We start from the raw sequence: 20260 nt of genomic DNA, 5'->3' as shown, positions 1-20260 counted from the left end.
CGCCGCTAGGCCTATTTTTTTTTTTTCCTCCCTGATCTGTGGAAAGTCGTCCGTATTTGCATCTGTTTCCATACAATGTGAATTGTACTCGTTTGCATAGATTTGATCTGTGTTTTATGGATGTCACATCCGTAACATCCATAAAAAAAAACCAGATCTTATGGTGCGTTTACACAGACAGATTTATCTGACAGATTTTGGAAGCCAAAGCCAGGAATGGATTTGAGAAGAGAAGAAATCTCAGTCTTTTCTTTATGACCTGTTGTCTGTTAATAGTCTGTTCCTGGTTTTGGCTTTCAAAATCTGTCAGCTAAATCTCCCTGTGTAAACGCACCCTTATAGACTTCTATTAGTAATCTGTCCCGCAATCACAATCCGCACTAGGTCATGTCCTTTTTCTTTTTTTAATTTATCGGAACAGATTACGGATAGAGATGAGCAAACCTGGAGCATGCTGGAGTCCATCCGAACCCGAATGATTGGTATTTGATTAGCGGTGGCTGCTGAAGTTGGATAAAGCTCTAAGGTTGTCTGGAAAACATGGATACAGCCAATGACTATATCCATGTTTTCCACATAGCCTTAGAGCTTAATCCAAGTTCAGCAGCCTCCGCTAATCAAATGCCGAACGTTCGGGTTCGGACGGACTCCAGCATGCTCCAGGTTCGCTCATCTCTAATTACAGATCAAATAAAACATGGACTGCGGTGTGAATAGCCCAATATAAATCAATGTGCTCTAAGGTGAATGGGGATTACAGATCCGCAATTACAGACAACTTTACGGGATGTGTGAATAAGGCCTAAGGGTCATTTACTGCAATGGAGGGAGAATTCCCAACAGGCCTGGTCATAATGATTGGTCAGGAAAGGGGAACCATCTACTCCCACTGTTGCTGGAGGGTCAGAGGTTCCTCATTCCCAGTGTAGAGGTCTGGAAATGGTTCCAGTAACCACAGATGTTGTGTATTGGCCCTAATACTGCCCCCTATGCCAGGGATGGGGAATTTGTGTCCCTTCAGCAGTTGCTGAACTACAATTCCCACAATGCCAAAGGGTATATAACAGCTATAGTACTGCCATCTATGCATTCTTGCAGAGAAACATGGCCGGTCAGATGGATTCAGATCTCTGAAGTAACATGGTTGATCAGATGGATCCAGATCTCTGCGGAGAAACATGGCCAGTCAGATGGATCCAGATTAGAGATGAGCGAACCGGGTTCGAGTCGATCCGAATCCGAACATTCGGTATTTGATTACCCGGGGCTGCTGAACTTGGATAAAGCTCTAAGGTTGTCTGGAAAACATGGATACAGCCAATGACTATATCCATGTTTTCAACATAGCCTTAGGGCTTTATCCAACTTCAGCAGCCACCGCTAATCAAATGCCGAAGGTTCGGGTTCGGATCGACTCGAGCATGCTCAACTCTAATCCAGATCTCTGTAGAGAAACATGGCCGGTCGGATGGATCCAGATCTCTATGAACATGGTCGGTGATATGGATCTAGATCTTTATAAACCTGGTCGGTCAGATGGATCCTGATCTCTGTAGAGAAACATGGTCGGTCAGATGGATCCAGATCTCTGTAGAGAAACATAGCCGATCAGATGATCTAGATCTCTGAAGTAACATGGCCGGTCAGATGGATCTAGATCGCTGTGGAGAAACATGGCCGGTCAGATGGATCTAGATCTCTATAAACATGGTCGGTGACATGGATCTGGAGCTCTGTGGAGAAACATGGCCGGTCAGATGGATCCAGATCTCTGCGGAGAAACATGGCCGGTCAGATGGATCCAGATCTCTATAAACATGGTCGGTGATATGGATCTGGAGCTCTGTGGAGAAACATGGCCGGTCAGATGGATCCAGATCTCTGCGGAGAAACATGGCCGGTCAGATGGATCTGGATCTCTGTGGAGAAACATGGCCGGTCAGATGGATCCAGATCTCTGCGGAGAAACATGGCCGGTCAGATGGATCCAGATCTCTATAAACATGGTAGGTGATATGGATCTGGAGCTCTGTGGAGAAACATGGCCGGTCAGATGTATCCGGATCTCTGTGGCTCCATGCTGATGTTGGGGTCAGGATCTGTCAGGTGTAAACAGGACAGGCTGGTGGTCATGGTCGGGGGAAGGTTTTCTTGACGCAGCTGTGGATGGATGTTTGGACAGTAGGGATTATCTAAGCATTGTGGTGGCCGTGTTCATCCCTCCATAGCAGCTGTTTCCCTTATGGCAGGAGAGGACAAAGGTCATATAGTCATGGATTCTCTCCGGAAACATGGCCGTAAGTTTTCTCTACTTCCCGGATCTTCTTCCTGTAGACGTCTCTAGTCCAGAGCAGGTCAGGACGTCCGTGTAATGGGGGCGAGGAGCGAACCTGTCCACATGGGCCGATATCCCAATGTCATCGCCCATCAGGATCTATAGCCGGAGGAATGATACTAGATGGGGGCTCTAGGGGACATGAGAACTATACTGCCCCCTATGGGTGACATTGCTGTGTCTTTGTCTGTAGGGGGCAGTGTATACCGTCAGGCAGGAGGCGCCATTGTCAGCCCCTGCAGGATATGGCGGCAGGAAGCTCGGCTTTCATAGCTTCCTGGATACTGCTTCCTGCATTCTCTGTACAGAGGGAAACAGGAATAGCAGCTGAACGTGAATAGCGAGCGGCGGGGGCTGTGGCGACGGCCGCCGGGGATAAATAGGTCGCCTGCCTCTCCCGTCCTGTCCCACGCACCACTATAGAAAGAAACAAGTAATAGCGCCAGCCAAATGACACCGCACTGATTCCAGCTCCGTTACTATGGCAACCCGTGAACGTGGCGGACGGTGAAGGGTTAACACTGTGCAGAACCTGCTGACTGCCGTGCCTTCTGGGTTCATAGACGGGGCCCCAATGGCTTCATAGCAGGGGCCAGGGGGGTGGACACCGAAAGTTCTCCACATAGCAGGATTAGATACATGGTTCTGCAGTGTATCACACAGGATGGGCTTAGATACAGCAGCTCGGCACAGTATTGGACTAAAGGATTAGATACAGAAGGTCAGCAAGTGGTATCTCACTGGATCGCCTTAGATACAACAGTTCGGGAGACAGTATTATAAATGAGAGGATTAGATACATGGCTCAGCACACAGTATCGCACAATCTTTTCATATTCAACAGCTCAGCAGACAGTATCACGCATAATAGGATTAGATACATGGCTCAGCAGACAAGATCACACATAATAGGATTAGATACATGAGGTAGGAGACCGTATCACACAACAGTGGCTCATCATACAGCATCACACAGATTAGGCTTAGATACGGAGGTTCAGTAGGTAGTGTCACGTATCACAGGCTTAGATACAGTGCATCATACTGGACAGTCTGAGATACAGCGGCTCGGCACACAGTATCACAGAAGGATTGTGCCTGCAGAACCTTGGCGTAATAGGCCCGGCAGCAGACCGCCGCTGTCTCCTATGTGCTGCCCGGATGATCTGACGATCGCCCAGGCAGCTCCCCACAGTGTAATAGCGCCAGCAGCGGGCGCTCGCTGGCTCTCCACATGGCCCTGTGTAATAGGAGCTTAAGCTATATGGCCCAGCTGGCAGTATTACACAGGACAAGCTTAGATACACAGCTCAGCTGGCAGTATTACACAGGACAAGCTTAGATACATGGCCCAGCTGGCAGTATGACACAGGACAAGCTTAGATACATGGCCCAGATGGCAATATTACACAGGACAAGCTTAGATACACGGCCCAGCTGGCAGTATTACACCGGACAAGTTTAGATACACAGCTCAGCTGGCAGTATTACACAGGACAAGCTTAGATACACAGCTCAGCTGGCAGTATTACACAGGACAAGCTTAGATAAATGGCCCAGCTGGCAGTATTACACAGGACAAGCTTAGATACACAGCTCAGCTGGCAGTATTACACAGGACAAGCTTAGATACATGGCCCAGATGGCAATATTACACAGGACAAGCTTAGATACACGGCCCAGCTGGCAGTATTACACCGGACAAGTTTAGATACACAGCTCAGCTGGCAGTATTACACAGGACAAGCTTAGATACACAGCTCAGCTGGCAGTATTACACAGGACAAGCTTAGATAAATGGCCCAGCTGGCAGTATGACACAGGACAAGCTTAGATACACAGCTCAGCTGGCAGTATTACACAGGACAAGCTTAGATACATGGCCCAGATGGCAATATTACACAGGACAAGCTTAGATACACGGCCCAGCTGGCAGTATTACACAGGACAAGCTTAGATACACAGCTCAGCTGGCAGTATTACACAGGACAAGTTTAGATACACGGCCCAGCTGTCAGTATTACACAGGACAAGCTTAGATACACGGCCCAGCTGGCAGTATTACACAGGACACGCTTAGATACATGGCTCAGCTGGCAGTATTACACAGGACAAGCTTAGATACACGGCCCAGCTGGCAGTATTACACAGGACAAGCTTAGATACACGGCCCAGCTGGCAGTATTACACAGGACAAGCTTAGATACACAGCCCAGCTGGCAGTATGACACAGGACAAGCTTAGATACACTGCCCAGCTGGCAGTATTACACAGGACAAGCTTAGATACACAGCTCAGCTGGCAGTATTACACAGGACATGCTTAGATACACAGCTCAGCTGGCAGTATTACACAGGACAAGCTTAGATACACAGCCCAGCTGGCAGTATCACACAGGACAAGCTTAGATACACGGCTTAGAATCCATACTCCTTACCTTCCCTATAGACTCCATGCAGCCATCTGGTTACTATGGGGACGTTACCCTGCTATTATATAAAGCATCATGTCTGGTAATAGATGACATTCTGTACATATAGCACAGACATATATATCACACATGTAACATTTCACACACACACACACACACACATATATATATATATATATATATATAACATATCACATACTCACATATATAACGTATATCACACATATATAACATATCACGCACACATACTCATATATAACATATATAACACACACATATACAATAATCAAACACATAACATATCACAAACATATGTAACATGTATATAACACATAGGCCACGTTCATACAACAAATATTTTCATTAAACAACGCCCGTTGTTGCAGGTTTGCAACAATGCAAATGACAGCAGCCAATCACTTAAATTACTATGGAATCCTGTCCGGAGTGTATACACTTAGTACATATATACATACACTCTGTATACATTCCGGCCGGGATTTTTTGCAGCCACACAGAAAACTGACATGTCAATTTTGTGCGGCTGCTATACTTTGAGCAGCAGACACACGATATAGACTGTGCAGACAATGGAAAGTGCGGCTCCGGCCCTTCTTTACATTGTCTGCTATGGTTAATTGGAACATGGGCGCACCCAAATTTAATATACAGTGGTGCCTTGGATTACGAGCATAATTTGTTCCGGGACGGCGCTTGTAATCCAAATCCACTTTATACCAAAGCAAATTTCCCATAAAAATCACTGATATGCAGAAAATTGGTTCCGCACCCCAAAAATATTTTTTTTTATTCTGAATAACATGTAGAACAGATGAAATAAACATTTATAAACAGCTGGATATGTGATATATAAGTTACTGTACAGTATAGCAGCATGTGGTATATAATGTATAGTAACTGTATAGCCCTGATAACACAGCAGCTGGATATGTGATATATAAGTTACTTTACAGTATAGCAGCATGTGGTGTATAATGTATAGTAACTGTATAACCCTGATAACACAGCAGCTGGATATGTGATATATAAGTTACTGTACAGTATAGCAGCATGTGGTATATAATGTATAGTAACTGTATAACCCTGATAACACAGCAGCTGGATATGTGATATATAAGTTACTGTACAGTATAGCAGCATGTGGTGTATAATGTATAGTAACTGTATAACCCTGATAACACAGCAGCTGGATATGTGATATATAAGTTACTTTACAGTATAGGAGCATGTGGTATATAATGTATAGTAACTGTATAACCCTGATAACACAGCAGCTGGATATGTGATATATAAGTTACTGTACAGTATAGCAGCATGTGGTGTATAATGTATAGTAACTGTATAACCCTGATAACACAGCAGCTGGATATGTGATATATAAGTTACTGTACAGTATAGCAATCAGCATGTGGTATATAATGTATAGTAACTGTATAACCCTGATAACACGGCAGCTGGATATGTGATATATAAGTTACTGTACAGTATAGCAATCAGCATGTGGTGTAAAATGTATAGTAACCCTGATAACACAGCAGCTGGATATGTGATATATAAGTTACTGTACAGTATAGTATCAGCATGTGGTATATAATGTATAGTAACTGTATAACCCTGATAACACGGCAGCTGGATATGTGATATATAAGTTACTGTACAGTATAGCAATCAGCATGTGGTGTAAAATGTATAGTAACCCTGATAACACAGCAGCTGGATATGTGATATTTAAGTTACTGTACAGTATAGCAGCATGTGGTATATAATGTATAGTAACTGTATAACCCTGATAACACAGCAGCTGGATATGTGATATATAAGTTACTGTACAGTATATCAATCAGCATGTGGAGTATAATGTATAGTAACTGTATAACCCTGATAACACAGCAGCAGTTTGTAGATACAGGATGGAGCTGCAGGTCCCCATAATGCAGTAGTGTAGTACAACAGGCTAGAATAGAGAAGCAGGGCTGCTGTCAGGGGTCTGTGTGGGCAGGACAGCAATAGGAAAGGGGTGTGTTCAGCATGGACCAATCAGGAAGTGAGAATCACAGAGCTGTGCAGGACAGTGACAGAAACTTCTCTATATAGCAGGCACATTATAGGAGCAGTGTGTATAGCTGAGTGTGAGTGCAGGCACATTATAGTAGCAGTGTGTATAGCTATGTGTAAGTGCAGACACAATATAGCAGTGTGTATAGCTGAGTGTAAGTGCAGACACATTTTAGCAGCAGTGTGTATAGCTGAGTGTAAGTGCAGGCACAATATAGCAGCAGTGTATAGCCGAGTGTAGGTGCAGGCACATTATAGCAGCACTGTGTATAGCAGAGTGCAAGTGCAGGAACATTATAGCAGCAGTGTTTATAGCTGAGTGTAAGTGCAGGCACAATATAGCAGCAGTGTATAGCCGAGTGTAGGTGCAGGCACATTATAGCAGCACTGTGTATAGCAGAGTGTAAGTGCAGGAACATTATAGCAGCAGTGTTTATAGCTGAGTGTAAGTGCAGGCACAATATAGCAGCAGTGTATAGCCGAGTGTAGGTGCAGGCACATTATAGCAGCACTGTGTATAGCTGAGTGTGAGTGCAGGCACAATATAGCAGCAGTGTGTATAGCTGAGAGCAAGTGCAGGCACAATATAGCAGCAGTGTATAGCCGAGTGTAGGTGCAGGCACATTATAGCAGCAGTGTGTATAGCTGAGTGTGAGTGCAGGCACAATATAGCAGCAGTGTATAGCCGAGTGTAGGTGCAGGCACATTATAGCAGCACTGTGTATAGCTGAGTGTGAGTGCAGGCACAATATAGCAGCAGTGTGTATAGCAGAGAGCAAGTGCAGGCACAATATAGCAGCAGTGTGTATAGCAGAGAGCAAGTGCAGGCACAATATAGCAGCAGTGTGTATAGCAGAGAGCAAGTGCAGGCACAATATAGCAGCAGTGTGTATAGCTGAGTGTGAGTGCAGGCACAATATAGCAGCAGTGTATAGCCGAGTGTAGGTGCAGGCACATTATAGCAGCAGTGTGTATAGCTGAGTGTGAGTGCAGGCACAATATAGCAGCAGTGTATAGCCGAGTGTAGGTGCAGGCACATTATAGCAGCACTGTGTATAGCTGAGTGTGAGTGCAGGCACAATATAGCAGCAGTGTGTATAGCTGAGTGTGAGTGCAGGCACATTATAGCAGCAGTGTTTATAGCTGAGTGTGAGTGCAGGCACATTATAGCAGCAGTGTGTATAGCTGAGTGTGAGTGCAGGCACATTATAGCAGCAGTGTTTATAGCTGAGTGTGAGTGCAGGCACATTATAGCAGCAGTGTGTATAGCTGAGTGTGAGTGCAGGCACAATATAGCAGCAGTGTGTATAGCAGAGAGCAAGTGCAGGCACATTATAGCAAAAGTGATGTTCATTCGGCAAGTACTGCAGTACCAGCTGAGGGTGAACTTCATAGACAGCAGCCGTTCAGTGAGGCGGCCATGTCACAGAACGGCCGCTGTTATACAGTATCTGAACATAACATTTAGATCACACGCACAACATATATATGACTCAAAAAATGTATATCACACACAACATATACTTATATATATAACACATAGGTATCACGTACATCACACACACATGTATTGTACATATAACGTATATATAGCACACATAGATAACACACACACATCACAGCAGTCTGTGTATTGGTCTCACTCTCCTCTGATTTACCATCAGACCAGTTATAGAAACCAGAACAATGGCCGCTTTACCCACTGTTGGCGACACCTTGGACTAGCGCAGGCCATTTGCCAGTTTCTATGGTAACCATAGAACACGTGGACATCCGTTTAACTGTCACTCGTCCGCGGCCATTTTGTTGTAGCTCACAGGGATGGTGGGTGACAGGCAGGAGATGCAGACACAAGCAGGGCCCCTCCCCCGTCCCTCACTACCTCTCTGGCTGCCTCCTGCTCTCCTCTGCTGATGGGACAGAAGAAAAGGAGGAGGAGCACCGAGCCGGCTGTGAGCTGGAGACTGTACAACATGGAGACTACTGGAGCTTCACTGTGTACACAGTAAGTGTGCTGGCATGTGTTACATATGTGACTATGTATTGTGCATGAGTGTGTATATCTGTGTGACTGTGTATGCAGTGTGTTGTGTGTGTATGATACATGTAATGTGTACAGGTGTGTAAGTACATTCAGCTGCACTGCAGCCTCTAGTGGCTGTCACATGATCACTAGAGGCTGCCCAGGAGGAGGCCGGACCTTACAGTAAGGAGTGGGGAGGGATGAGTATTACCCTCTGTAGTTGGGGGTGCTTGTATTTGTAATTTAAAAAAAAAAGACTTTTACTAGTTTGTGCTCTTCTTTTTTCTACTAAGCCGGGGATAACCCTAACCCCCACATTATATCCCCAGCACCCACCCACTCTTCCCAGTACCCCTGTGGAGGTGGGTACCGGGGTAATAATGTGAGGGTTAGTGTACATACTGACACTGCGCCCCAGCTTTGTAATGGACACTGTGTATCAGACGGCTTGTGATAACGGAGTCTACAATAAACAAAAAAATCTTTATTAAAGGGGTTATCCAGCGCTACAAAAACATGGCCACTTTCCCCCCACTGTTGTCTTCAGTTTGGGTTGGGTTTTGAAACTCTGTTCCATTGAAGTAAATGGAGCTTATTTGCAAACCGCACCTGAACTGTAGACAACAGTAGGGGGAAAAGTGGGCATGTTTTTGTAGCTGACAGACTTCCATGGTGTAACTGTACATCCAGGGTCGTCTAGGGGTTAAAGGGGTTGTTCACCAAAAATCTTTTTCGAATTAAAGGGAACCTGTCACCACGGACACGGGCAAAGAGTCCGCCCGACCCCCCCGGTTCAGCCCCCCGGATACTTACCCTTTCCGGTGAGTCCTGCTCCTTGAGCTGGTCCAGGGACAAATATATCAGCGCCCAAAGCCGTGCGCGCTGCAGAGATAAATCCGATGCCCATAGAGAATGACAGCTCCATCTCAGGACTCATCTCAGGTAATTTGCATACAGCGCGCACACAGCTTCAAGCACTGATATCTTCATCCCGGGACCGGCTCAAGGAGCGGGACTCACTGGAAAGGGTAAGTATCCGGGGGCTGCACCGAGGGGTAGGGCGGGCTCTGTGCCCACGTCCCCCGGTGACAGGTTCCCTTTAAGCGCCAGAGATTTGTAATATACTTTTATTAAAAAATCTCCAGTCTTCCAGTACTTATCAGCTGCTATATCTCCTGCAGTAGGCAGTGTATTCTCTCCAGTGTGACACAGTGCTCTCTGCTGCCACCTCTGTCCATGTCAGGAACTGTCCAGAGCAGCAGCAAATCCTCATAGAAAACTTCTCCTGCTCTGGACAGTTCCTGACATGGACAGAGGTGGCAGCAGATAGCACTGTGTCAGACTGGAGAGACTATACCACTTCCTGCAGGACATACAGCAGCTGAAAAGTAATGCAAGACTGGAGATGTTAAAAAAGAGGTAATATACCAATCTATATAACTTTCTGACACCAGCTGATTTGAAAGAAAAAAAAAAAAATTCCCGGAGTACCCCTTTAAATCATTGTTTATCACCCAGACATCTTCCCGTGTAAATAGAACATGTGGCCAATAGCAATGTATTTAAATGGCGGTACAAACAATACAGGGATTAATTTCCCAGTGTAAAGGAACAGTGATCTTGATGATCGGTCTGAAAGGACCCTAAGGTAGTGCTGCAAAGAAACAACTCCCAGCATCCCTGGACAGCCATACTGGGAGCTGTAGTTAATGCAATGCGGGTACATAGCTACCCCCTCTCTGCCCCTGTATGTATGGCATGCTCCTTCACACTGCAGCCTCTAGTTATTATGTTATGGGCACTAAAAGCTGCAGTGCAGCTGAAGACACAGCCAAAAGCTCCATTGAGGAGCAGAGCACCTGTCATTTTGACAGGTGTTCTGCTCCTTTATACTTGCCTACTGTCTGGCTGTAAAAGAGTGAAGGACATTTTTGCCGGGAGTTTTGCAGTGACTTGAGAGCCGCAGGTTGGAATTCGCAGGTGTATTAGATTGTGAGCCCTAATGGGGACCAGGACCAACATATATAAATCACATGAAGCGCTGCAAAGTTATGGAACATGTTCTGTTTGTCGTCGTTGACATGGAGACGTCCGCCATTACGCTTGTACTTTATTATCCTATAGGTGTCCCGGTTGAGGCCGGCCTCGGTTCCGGTCAGCACTCCATGGCTTGCACTTTCTGTACAGGGCTACACCTCTGCGCCCGCCATCACCCACCATTGGTGACGTTCTTCCTGTGCCTGCTGACGCTCGCCACCACCTTCCTGTGTTTTGGAGTTTACATCCGCGCCTATCCGGTGAAAGATGCCGACTTCACCAAGGTAAAGCAGACAGGAGCTGGTCACAGCTGAGGGGTTGTTACAGTCGTATCCAGTCTGGACTGACATCCTTTATTGCTTAAACTGGATGCAACTGTAACAAACCATCAGCTATGAGAAGGATGGGGAGTTTTCACTGAGGGCGAGCAGACATCTTGGAATTACTAGGAACTTTCAGTGATGACTTCGCGTTTCTTCTGCGGTTTTCCTCAGGATTTCGACACGGTCCTGCAGACGCTGAGCGCGGGTCGCATCTGTCCACAGAGGAACGCCACCGCTCCGGCCGCCCCCTCTGAGCCACCTCAGGCACTGGCCGGCGGTCCAGCCGCAGGTCTTGGCAGTGTGTCCGTCCTAATCAGTGTTACTCTGTCTCCATGGCAACGATCAGCCAATTACAGCGGCCTACAGATATGCGCTACGGCCAGTCAGCTTGGGATGAAAGGTCAGCGGGGAGGGGGGATCGGGGTTATAAAGGGGCATCTCCTGACATGGAGCTCCTCCGCCATCATTACCTACATATCTAGTATCGCCTTCACCAATACTACTACAACCACCGACATCTATCATAATTACCAACACTACTACCATCACGACACTTATCATTATACCACTGCCACCATCATTACTACCACTACCACTGCTACCGCTACCACCTTCTCTGCAGCTGTCACCCCCCCCCCCCCCCATCCACTTCCGCATACTTGCAGTAGGACTGTGTATTTGTTAGAAGACCAAGCCCCTTGCAAGGCAGCAGGGCCCAGTCTTTCTCCAAACTAAAATAATCATGGCCTCTCCCTGCACTTTCAGTCTGCAGCGACAGAAGATTGGGAAGGCTCCCTGCTCTGCCGCTGATCTGGGACCGGCTAGAGGATGAATAGGAGGCAGAGCCCTTGTGTCTTCATCTGCACTGTAGCCTCTAGGTATCACCTGATTGTCGTCTGCAGTGCAGAGGAAGATGCCAGGACACAGGCAGGAGTATGGAGGGCTGAGGAGGAGGCATACGTAGCATTCTGCTTACTTGCCTCCCCACTCGCAGACATCCTTACAGAGACTTCTGTGTCATGGTGAAAAGCAATATAAAGGGGCATTCTGGTGAATAATAATGATTCCTGACACAGCCATTAGTGGCAGCAGAGAGCCATGTCACCACTTACTGTTCACCTCCATCATCACCTTCTTTACTGACACCACCATTTCCATTCACACCACTGCAATTCCCTGTGCCACCATTCCCCTGTGCCACCAGCATTAACTTCACCTACACTGCTACTACTACCACTTCTACCTTCATCTATACTACTGTCACTGCTATCATTAACACCACCACTGCCTCCACCTACACCGCTACTACTACCTTCACATACACTACTGTCACTGCTATCATTACCACCACCACTGCCTTCACCTACACCGCTACTACTACCTTCACATACACTACTGTCACTGCTATCATTACCACCACCACTGCCTTCACCTACACCGCTACTACTACCTTCACATACACTACTGTCACTGCTATCATTACCACCACCACTGCCTCCACCTACACCGCTACTACTACCTTCTCCTACACTGTCACTGCTATCATTACCACCACCACTGCCTACACCTACACAGCTACTACTACCACTGCTACCGTCACCCCCACCACTTAATCCACGTACACTGCTGTCACTGTTGTCACCACTGCCACATAGTGACCTTTACCTTGTTTTTCTCTGTCCCGTTTTTAGGTTCCTCCACAGGTTCAGACACAGACCCCCATCTGCTTCTCACAGTGTCCTCCAGCTGGTGGTCCGCACAGTGTAATGAGAGTGATACTGAGTGTTCTGGAAAGTTCTGTCTTACAGTCATTGGTCCACAATCGTCCCTGCCCCTGAGCTGGTGAGTACCCTAGCAGCCTTACCACACTGTACTGGGGGAGGAGGATAGCAGCCTTACCACACTGTACTGGGGGAGGAGGAGGATAGCAGCCGTACCACACTGTACTGGGGGAGGAGGAGGAGGATAGCAGCCTTACCACACTGTACTGGGGGAGGAGGAGGAGGATAGCAGCCTTACCACACTGTACTGGGGGAGGAGGAGGATAGCAGCCGTACCACACTGTACTGGAGGAGGAGGATAGCAGCCGTACCACACTGTACTGGAGGAGGAGGATAGCAGCCGTACCACACTGTACTGGAGGAGGAGGATAGCAGCCTTACCACACTGTACTGGAGGAGGAGGATAGCAGCCGTACCACACTGTACTGGGGGAGGAGGAGGATAGCAGCCTTACCACACTGTACTGAAGGAGGAGGATAGCAGCCTTACCACACTGTACTGGGGGAGGAGGAGGATAGCAGCCTTACCACAATGTACTGGAGGAGGATAGAAGCCGTACCACACTGTACTGGAGGATGAGGATAGCAGCCGTACCACACTGTACTAGGGGAGGAGGAGGATAGCAGCCGTACCACACTGTACTGGAGGAGGAGGAGGATAGCAGCCTTAGCACACTGTACTGGGTGAGGAGGAGGATAGCAGCCTTACCACAATGTACTGGAGGAGGATAGCAGCTGTACCACACTGTACTGGGTGAGGCGGAGGATAGCAGCCTTACCACAATGTACTGGAGGAGGATAGCAGCCTTACCACACTGTACCGGAGGAGGAGGATAGCAGCCGTACCACACTGTACTGGAGGAGGAGGATAGCAGCCATACCACACTGTACTGGAGGAGGAGGATAGCAGCCTTACCACACTGTACTCGAGGAGGAGGATAGCAGCCTTACCACACTGTACTGGAGGAGGAGGATAGCAGCCTTACCACACTGTACTGGGGGAGGAGGAGGATAGCAGCCTTACCACAATGTACTGGAGGAGGATAGCAGCCTTACCACACTGTACTGGAGGAGGAGGATAGCAGCCTTACCACACTGTACTGGGGGAGGAGGAGGATAGCAGCCTTACCACAATGTACTGGAGGAGGATAGCAGCCTTACCACAATGTACTGGAGGAGGATAGCAGCCGTACCACACTGTACTGGAGGAGGAGGAGGATAGCAGCCTTAGCACACTGTACTGGGTGAGGAGGAGGATAGCAGCCTTACCACAATGTACTGGAGGAGGATAGCAGCCTTACCACAATGTACTGGAGGATATATAATACTATATGTAATACTCCGGTCCCATAATACTATATGTAATACTCCGGTCTTATAATACTACAGTTCCATTTCCATAATGATACAGGAACCGCACTCTCACTGTCCGTCTTCCTCTCCATGCAGGTCGCCCCTCCATTGTTCTCCAGCAAACCCCAATAGACCCCAACTTTTGCCTGAACTATATGAGGTTGCGGGAGGGAGCGACACCTCCTCTCAGTGTTACAGCCTACAGTATAGCGGGGATCCACTCCTGAAAGCCATGATGTCTCTGGTAAGCTCACCTCACAATAACACTTGGGGGGCAAGAAAGAGGGACACTTTGGGGACAGGATAATGACACTTGGGGTACAGGATAGTGACACGCTGACACTTTGGGTACAGGATAATGACACGCTGACACTTCCCGCTGTGTTCCCTGGCAGGTGGATTCCTCCACGTCCTCTGCTCGCCTGCTGGTCGCGATGCTCTGCTGCCTCCTGGCTGCTCTTGTGCTCTTGGTGTGTAGCGCCTGCTGGATCCATCCCATGAAGGAGAAGCGGACGCCTGGAGCGCTGTGACTGGGACTCGGGTCCTCTTCCTGTTTTTCCTTTGGACATTGTAATAAAATCTTTAGAACCCTGGAGCGGCAGTGACTGATTTCTCCTACTGACCCTGTTACCCTCCATACACTACAGATAAGACGTCTCCCCAGAGGATCCCCCCTATGATAGTGTACCGCTTTACTGATACTGGGGAGTCCCCTGTTACTTAAGAGCCACAGGTTTGGGGACACTGATTTACCATATTCCACCATTCATGAATGTTATAGACAATTACTCACTAATTATTTGGGACTTTGATCACAAGAGCTCACAAGAGCTTACAATCTATTAGGAAGGGACAAAGAGCATAAGGGCTAAAGTCCGTCCTTTCTACAATGGTCGACCATCTTTCATTATATTCCAGTCACCAACCAATGTCTGTATGTGTAAGTGATTGGTGTGTAGGGGAGCCATGATAGTTGGGAAGATGGATTACTGGTGACTGGTACAGGAGGAGGGGACACCAGTGTAGTGACTGGTACAGGAGAAGGGGGACACCAGTGTAGTGACTGGTACAGGAGGAGGAGGAGACATCAGTGTAGTGACTGGTACAGGAGGAGGAGGAGACATCAGTGTAGTGACTGGTACAGGAGGAGGAGGAGGAGGAGACATCAGTGTAGTGACTGGTACAGGAGGAGGAGGAGACATCAGTGTAGTGACTGGTACAGGAGGAGGAGGAGACATCAGTGTAGTGACTGGTACAGGAGGAGGAGGAGACATCAGTGTAGTGACTGGTACAGGAGGAGGAGGAGACATCAGTGTAGTGACTGGTACAGGAGGAGGAGGAGACATCAGTGTAGTGACTGGTACAGGAGGAGGAGGAGACATCAGTGTAGTGACTGGTACAGGAGGAGGAGGAGACATCAGTGTAGTGACTGGTACAGGAGGAGGAGGAGACATCAGTGTAGTGACTGGTACAGGAGGAGGAGGAGACATCAGTGTAGTGACTGGTACAGGAGGAGGAGGAGACATCAGTGTAGTGACTGGTACAGGAGGAGGAGGAGACATCAGTGTAGTGACTGGTACAGGAGGAGGAGGAGACATCAACTGGCGGACTGTGGTCTGAACGCGGACCACAGAGGCCAGCTGTCCGGACCCTTCTGCAGCTCAGTATACCTGTATACTGAGCTGTGCTCTGCACAGTGACTATGAGCGCTCGTAACAAGTGCTTATAGTTACCGTGCGGCAGCACTGACAGTGAGGGGGCCATTGGCTCACTCCCTGTCAGTCACTCTTGTGGCCGTAGCGGTTACAAGAGGCCGCTCTCTGTCTCAGGTTTCATCGCTCGAGTGATGTTACTGGATCGCCAGCGTCAGGACAAGGGGAGAGCGGCCTTTAGTGATTGCTGCTGTGCGGCAATATGGGAGGGGGAGTGCACAAGGGGGCTATATACTACTGGGGGGTAGCTCACAGGGGGGTTATATACTACTGAGGGGGAGCGCACAGGGGGGTTATATACTACTGAGCGGGAGCGCACAGGGGGGCTATATACTACTAGGGGGGAGCTCACAGGGGGACTACATACTACTGGGGGGAGCGTCACCTAACTGTAGACCCCGGTAAGTGGAGCGTCACCCGACTGTAGACCCCGGTAAGTGGCGCGTCACCCGACTGTAGACCCCGGTAAGTGGAGCGTCACCCGACTGTAGACCCCGGTAAGTGGAGCGTCACCCGACTGTAGACCCCGGTAAGTGGAGCGTCACCCGACTGTAGACCCCGGTAAGTGGAGCGTCACCCGACTGTAGACCCCGGTAAGTGGCGCGTCACCCGACTGTAGACCCCGGTAAGTGGAGCGTCACCCGACTGTAGACCCCGGTAAGTGGAGCGTCACCCGACTGTAGACCCCGGTAAGTGGAGCGTCACCCGACTGTAGACCCCGGTAAGTGGCGCGTCACCCGACTGTAGACCCCGGTAAGTGGAGCGTCACCCGACTGTAGACCCCGGTAAGTGGAGCGTCACCCGACTGTAGACCCCGGTAAGTGGAGAGTCACCCGACTGTAGACCCCGGTAAGTGGAGCGTCACCCGACTGTAGACCCCGGTAAGTGGAGCGTCACCCGACTGTAGACCCCGGTAAGTGGAGCGTCACCCGTCTGTAGACCCCGGTGAGTGGAGCGTCACCCGACCGTAGACCCCGGTAAGTGGCCCCTCACTCCCAAGTTGCTGAGTTCCCCTGCTGTAGTGACTGGATGGGTGTGGATCAACATGCTGGGGATTTGCCAATCTCTAGTGAAGAGGTATATAGCTATACAGCAGGGATGTCCTGGGAGACACAGAGGAGACACCTTGGAGTAGAACACCCTTCACCATTACAAAGATTTTGTTAACAAAGTTTTTTTTATATAAATACAATACCAACCTCCATTACAATCCCCTAACCTCCCAAAAACTTCTGTCAATAAAGTTTTATTGAATACAGACTCCGATACAAAGCTCGCCTTATTAAAGTTTTATTCAACATCCTCAAACAGGAAAGAAAAAAAAAAAAAAACAATGATGCACGCACGCGCAGAACGCACTCTACTGTTGTCCACGAAGAGAGGATTCCGCGCCTGCGCACCGCCTCCTTTCTCTCCCCGGAGCCGCCCCGCCAGTATGCGCATGCTCGCGTGGACTCCTAGCAGCTTCCGGTTTAGCTCCCGCCCGGTCCGCCATCTTGGATGGACAGAGAGGAAAAAAAAAGGGAGGGGGAGGAGAAGAGAGAGCAAGCGAGCTGTATAGAGAGGACGGGAGGAGGGGGCCGTAGGATGCTCCCTATAGACTGACACTGAGCCGGGGCTCCTGCACGGAGGGCACCTATAGACACCCGCCGCTGTGTACGGTACATGGGCTGATGGTCGTGTCCATCATGTAGACGGGGAGATCCGTGTACCTCAGGCTCCATATTGCCGTGCAGCCCCCATCTGTAGGCTCGGCCAGGCCCCATGTATGGGGGGCTCCCTCTCTAGTCACACATTACATTGCATTGGCACAGAAGAGACGGACTGAACAGCCAGCGGTGACCAACGGAGAGCGCCCGCTGAGGGGCTGACCGCCGGCATAGCCGCCTATGTCCACAGAGACCGCCAAGGAAACCGGGACAGGGGGGCAGGCTGCCTGGGGAGCCAGCATGGGGGGCCACGGGCAGAGGCTGGTGCCCCGTACCCACTGAGAGCGGCCCGAGCGCCCAGGACCGCCCCGCCGCACCACACCCCTTCAGGTAAGCCTGGCATCATGTGACCGCCCTATAGCGTTTGGGGGGGGGTGTTACATGAGCACAGCCGTAATGTCAATGCATCAAATCAAACGTCAACCGGGGGCGCAGCCGCCACACGGTGGAAGGACGGGAGTCTCCAGTGGGCAAGTATCAGTGGTCACGGTCTCTTCAGTAGTCTAGTATCGGTGGTCACGGTCTCTTCAGTAGTCTAGTATCGGTGGTCACAGTCTCTTTGGAAGTCCATAGAGATGAGCGAACCGGGTTCGAGTTGATCCGATCCGAACCGGAATGTTCGACATTTGATTAGTGGCGGCTTCTGAACTTGGATAAAGCTCTAAGGTTGTCTGGAAAACATGGATACAGCCAATGACTATATGCATGTTTTCCACATAGCCTTAGGGCTTTATCCAACTTCAGCAGCCACCGCTAATCAAATGCCAAAAGTTCGGATCGACTCGAACATGCTCCAGGTTCGCTCATCTCTAGCAGTCCAGTATCAGTGGTCACGGTCTCTTTGGTAGTCCAGTGTCGGTGGTCACGGTCTCTTTGGTAGTCCAGTGTCGGTGGTCATGGTCTCTTTGGTAGTCCAGTGTCGGTGGTCACGGTCTCTTCGGTGGTCACGGTCTCTTTGGTAGTCCAGTGTCGGTGGTCACGGTCTCTTTGGTAGTCCAGTGTCGGTGGTCACGGTCTCTTTGGTAGTCCAGTGTCGGTGGTCACGGTCTCTTTGGTAGTCCAGTGTCGGTGGTCACGGTCTCTTTGGTAGTCCAGTGTCGGTGGTCACGGTCTCTTTGGTAGTCCAGTGTCGGTGGTCACGGTCTCTTTGGTAGTCCAGTGTCGGTGGTCACGGTCTCTTTGGTAGTCCAGTGTCGGTGGTCACGGTCTCTTTGGTAGTCCAGTGTCGGTGGTCACGGTCTCTTTGGTAGTCCAGTGTCGGTGGTCACGGTCTCTTTGGTAGTCCAGTGTCGGTGGTCACGGTCTCTTTGGTAGTCCAGTGTCGGTGGTCACGGTCTCTTTGGTAGTCCAGTGTCGGTGGTCACGGTCTCTTCGGTGGTCACGGTCTCTTTGGTAGTCCAGTGTCGGTGGTCACGGTCTCTTTGGTAGTCCAGTGTCGGTGGTCACGGTCTCTTTGGTAGTCCAGTGTCGGTGGTCACGGTCTCTTTGGTAGTCCAGTGTCGGTGGTCACGGTCTCTTTGGTAGTCCAGTGTCGGTGGTCACGGTCTCTTTGGTAGTCCAGTGTCGGTGGTCACGGTCTCTTTGGTAGTCCAGTGTCGGTGGTCACGGTCTCTTTGGTAGTCCAGTGTCGGTGGTCACGGTCTCTTTGGTAGTCCAGTGTCGGTGGTCACGGTCTCTTTGGTAGTCCAGTGTCGGTGGTCACGGTCTCTTTGGTAGTCCAGTGTCGGTGGTCACGGTCTCTTTGGTAGTCCAGTGTCGGTGGTCACGGTCTCTTTGGTAGTCCAGTGTCGGTGGTCACGGTCTCTTTGGTAGTCCAGTGTCGGTGGTCACGGTCTCTTTGGTAGTCCAGTGTCGGTGGTCACGGTCTCTTTGGTAGTCCAGTGTCGGTGGTCACGGTCTCTTTGGTAGTCCAGTGTCGGTGGTCACGGTCTCTTTGGTAGTCCAGTGTCGGTGGTCACGGTCTCTTTGGTAGTCCAGTGTCGGTGGTCACGGTCTCTTTGGTAGTCCAGTGTCGGTGGTCACGGTCTCTTTGGTAGTCCAGTGTCGGTGGTCACGGTCTCTTTGGTAGTCCAGTGTCGGTGGTCACGGTCTCTTTGGTAGTCCAGTGTCGGTGGTCACGGTCTCTTTGGTAGTCCAGTGTCGGTGGTCACGGTCTCTTTGGTAGTCCAGTGTCGGTGGTCACGGTCTCTTTGGTAGTCCAGTGTCGGTGGTCACGGTCTCTTCGGTAGTCCAGCGTCGGTGGTCACGGTCACTAGTTGGCAAGTATCACTGGTCATGGTGTCTTTAGCTGTGTATCGATGGTCATGACCACTAGTAGTCAGGTACCAGAGTTATAGTCTTTTCAGTTGTTTGATGTTGATGGTCAGTCTCTTGCGAAGTCTGGTATTGAGAACCTATGATCACGTCAGTAGTTTGACATTTCAGTAGTTCAATATCGTGGTCATGGTCTCTTCAGTAGTCCGGTATCGGTGGTCATGGCTT

At 49.4% G+C, this 20260-nt stretch overlaps 2 protein-coding genes across 3 annotated transcripts in view; both read left to right on the top strand.

Moving 5' to 3' along the window:
* Positions 1 to 8634: 8634 nt before the first annotated feature.
* On the top strand, positions 8635 to 14980 carry TMEM219 (transmembrane protein 219). The gene is made up of 6 exons (XM_069982265.1): positions 8635 to 8847; positions 10990 to 11186; positions 11397 to 11625; positions 12917 to 13067; positions 14455 to 14602; positions 14754 to 14980. Exons 2-6 carry the CDS (start codon positions 11031 to 11033, stop codon positions 14886 to 14888), a joined length of 819 nt encoding a protein of 272 aa, XP_069838366.1. The 5' UTR covers positions 8635 to 8847; positions 10990 to 11030; the 3' UTR covers positions 14889 to 14980.
* A 2570-nt stretch (positions 14981 to 17550) lies between these two features.
* TAOK2 (TAO kinase 2) overlaps positions 17551 to 20260 on the top strand; it is a 33811-nt gene continuing 31101 nt past the window's right edge. For both annotated transcript variants that reach the window (XM_069984565.1, XM_069984564.1), the window contains exon 1: positions 17551 to 18109. The gene's annotated coding sequence lies outside the window, so the exon portion shown is untranslated. The remainder of the gene's footprint in view (positions 18110 to 20260) is intronic.

This window comes from Dendropsophus ebraccatus, chromosome 9, assembly GCF_027789765.1.
Source record: "Dendropsophus ebraccatus isolate aDenEbr1 chromosome 9, aDenEbr1.pat, whole genome shotgun sequence".
Classification (NCBI taxonomy): domain Eukaryota; kingdom Metazoa; phylum Chordata; class Amphibia; order Anura; family Hylidae; genus Dendropsophus; species Dendropsophus ebraccatus.
The sequence above is the reverse complement of the archived record's forward strand: the minus strand, read 5'-3'. Positions and strand labels throughout refer to the sequence as shown.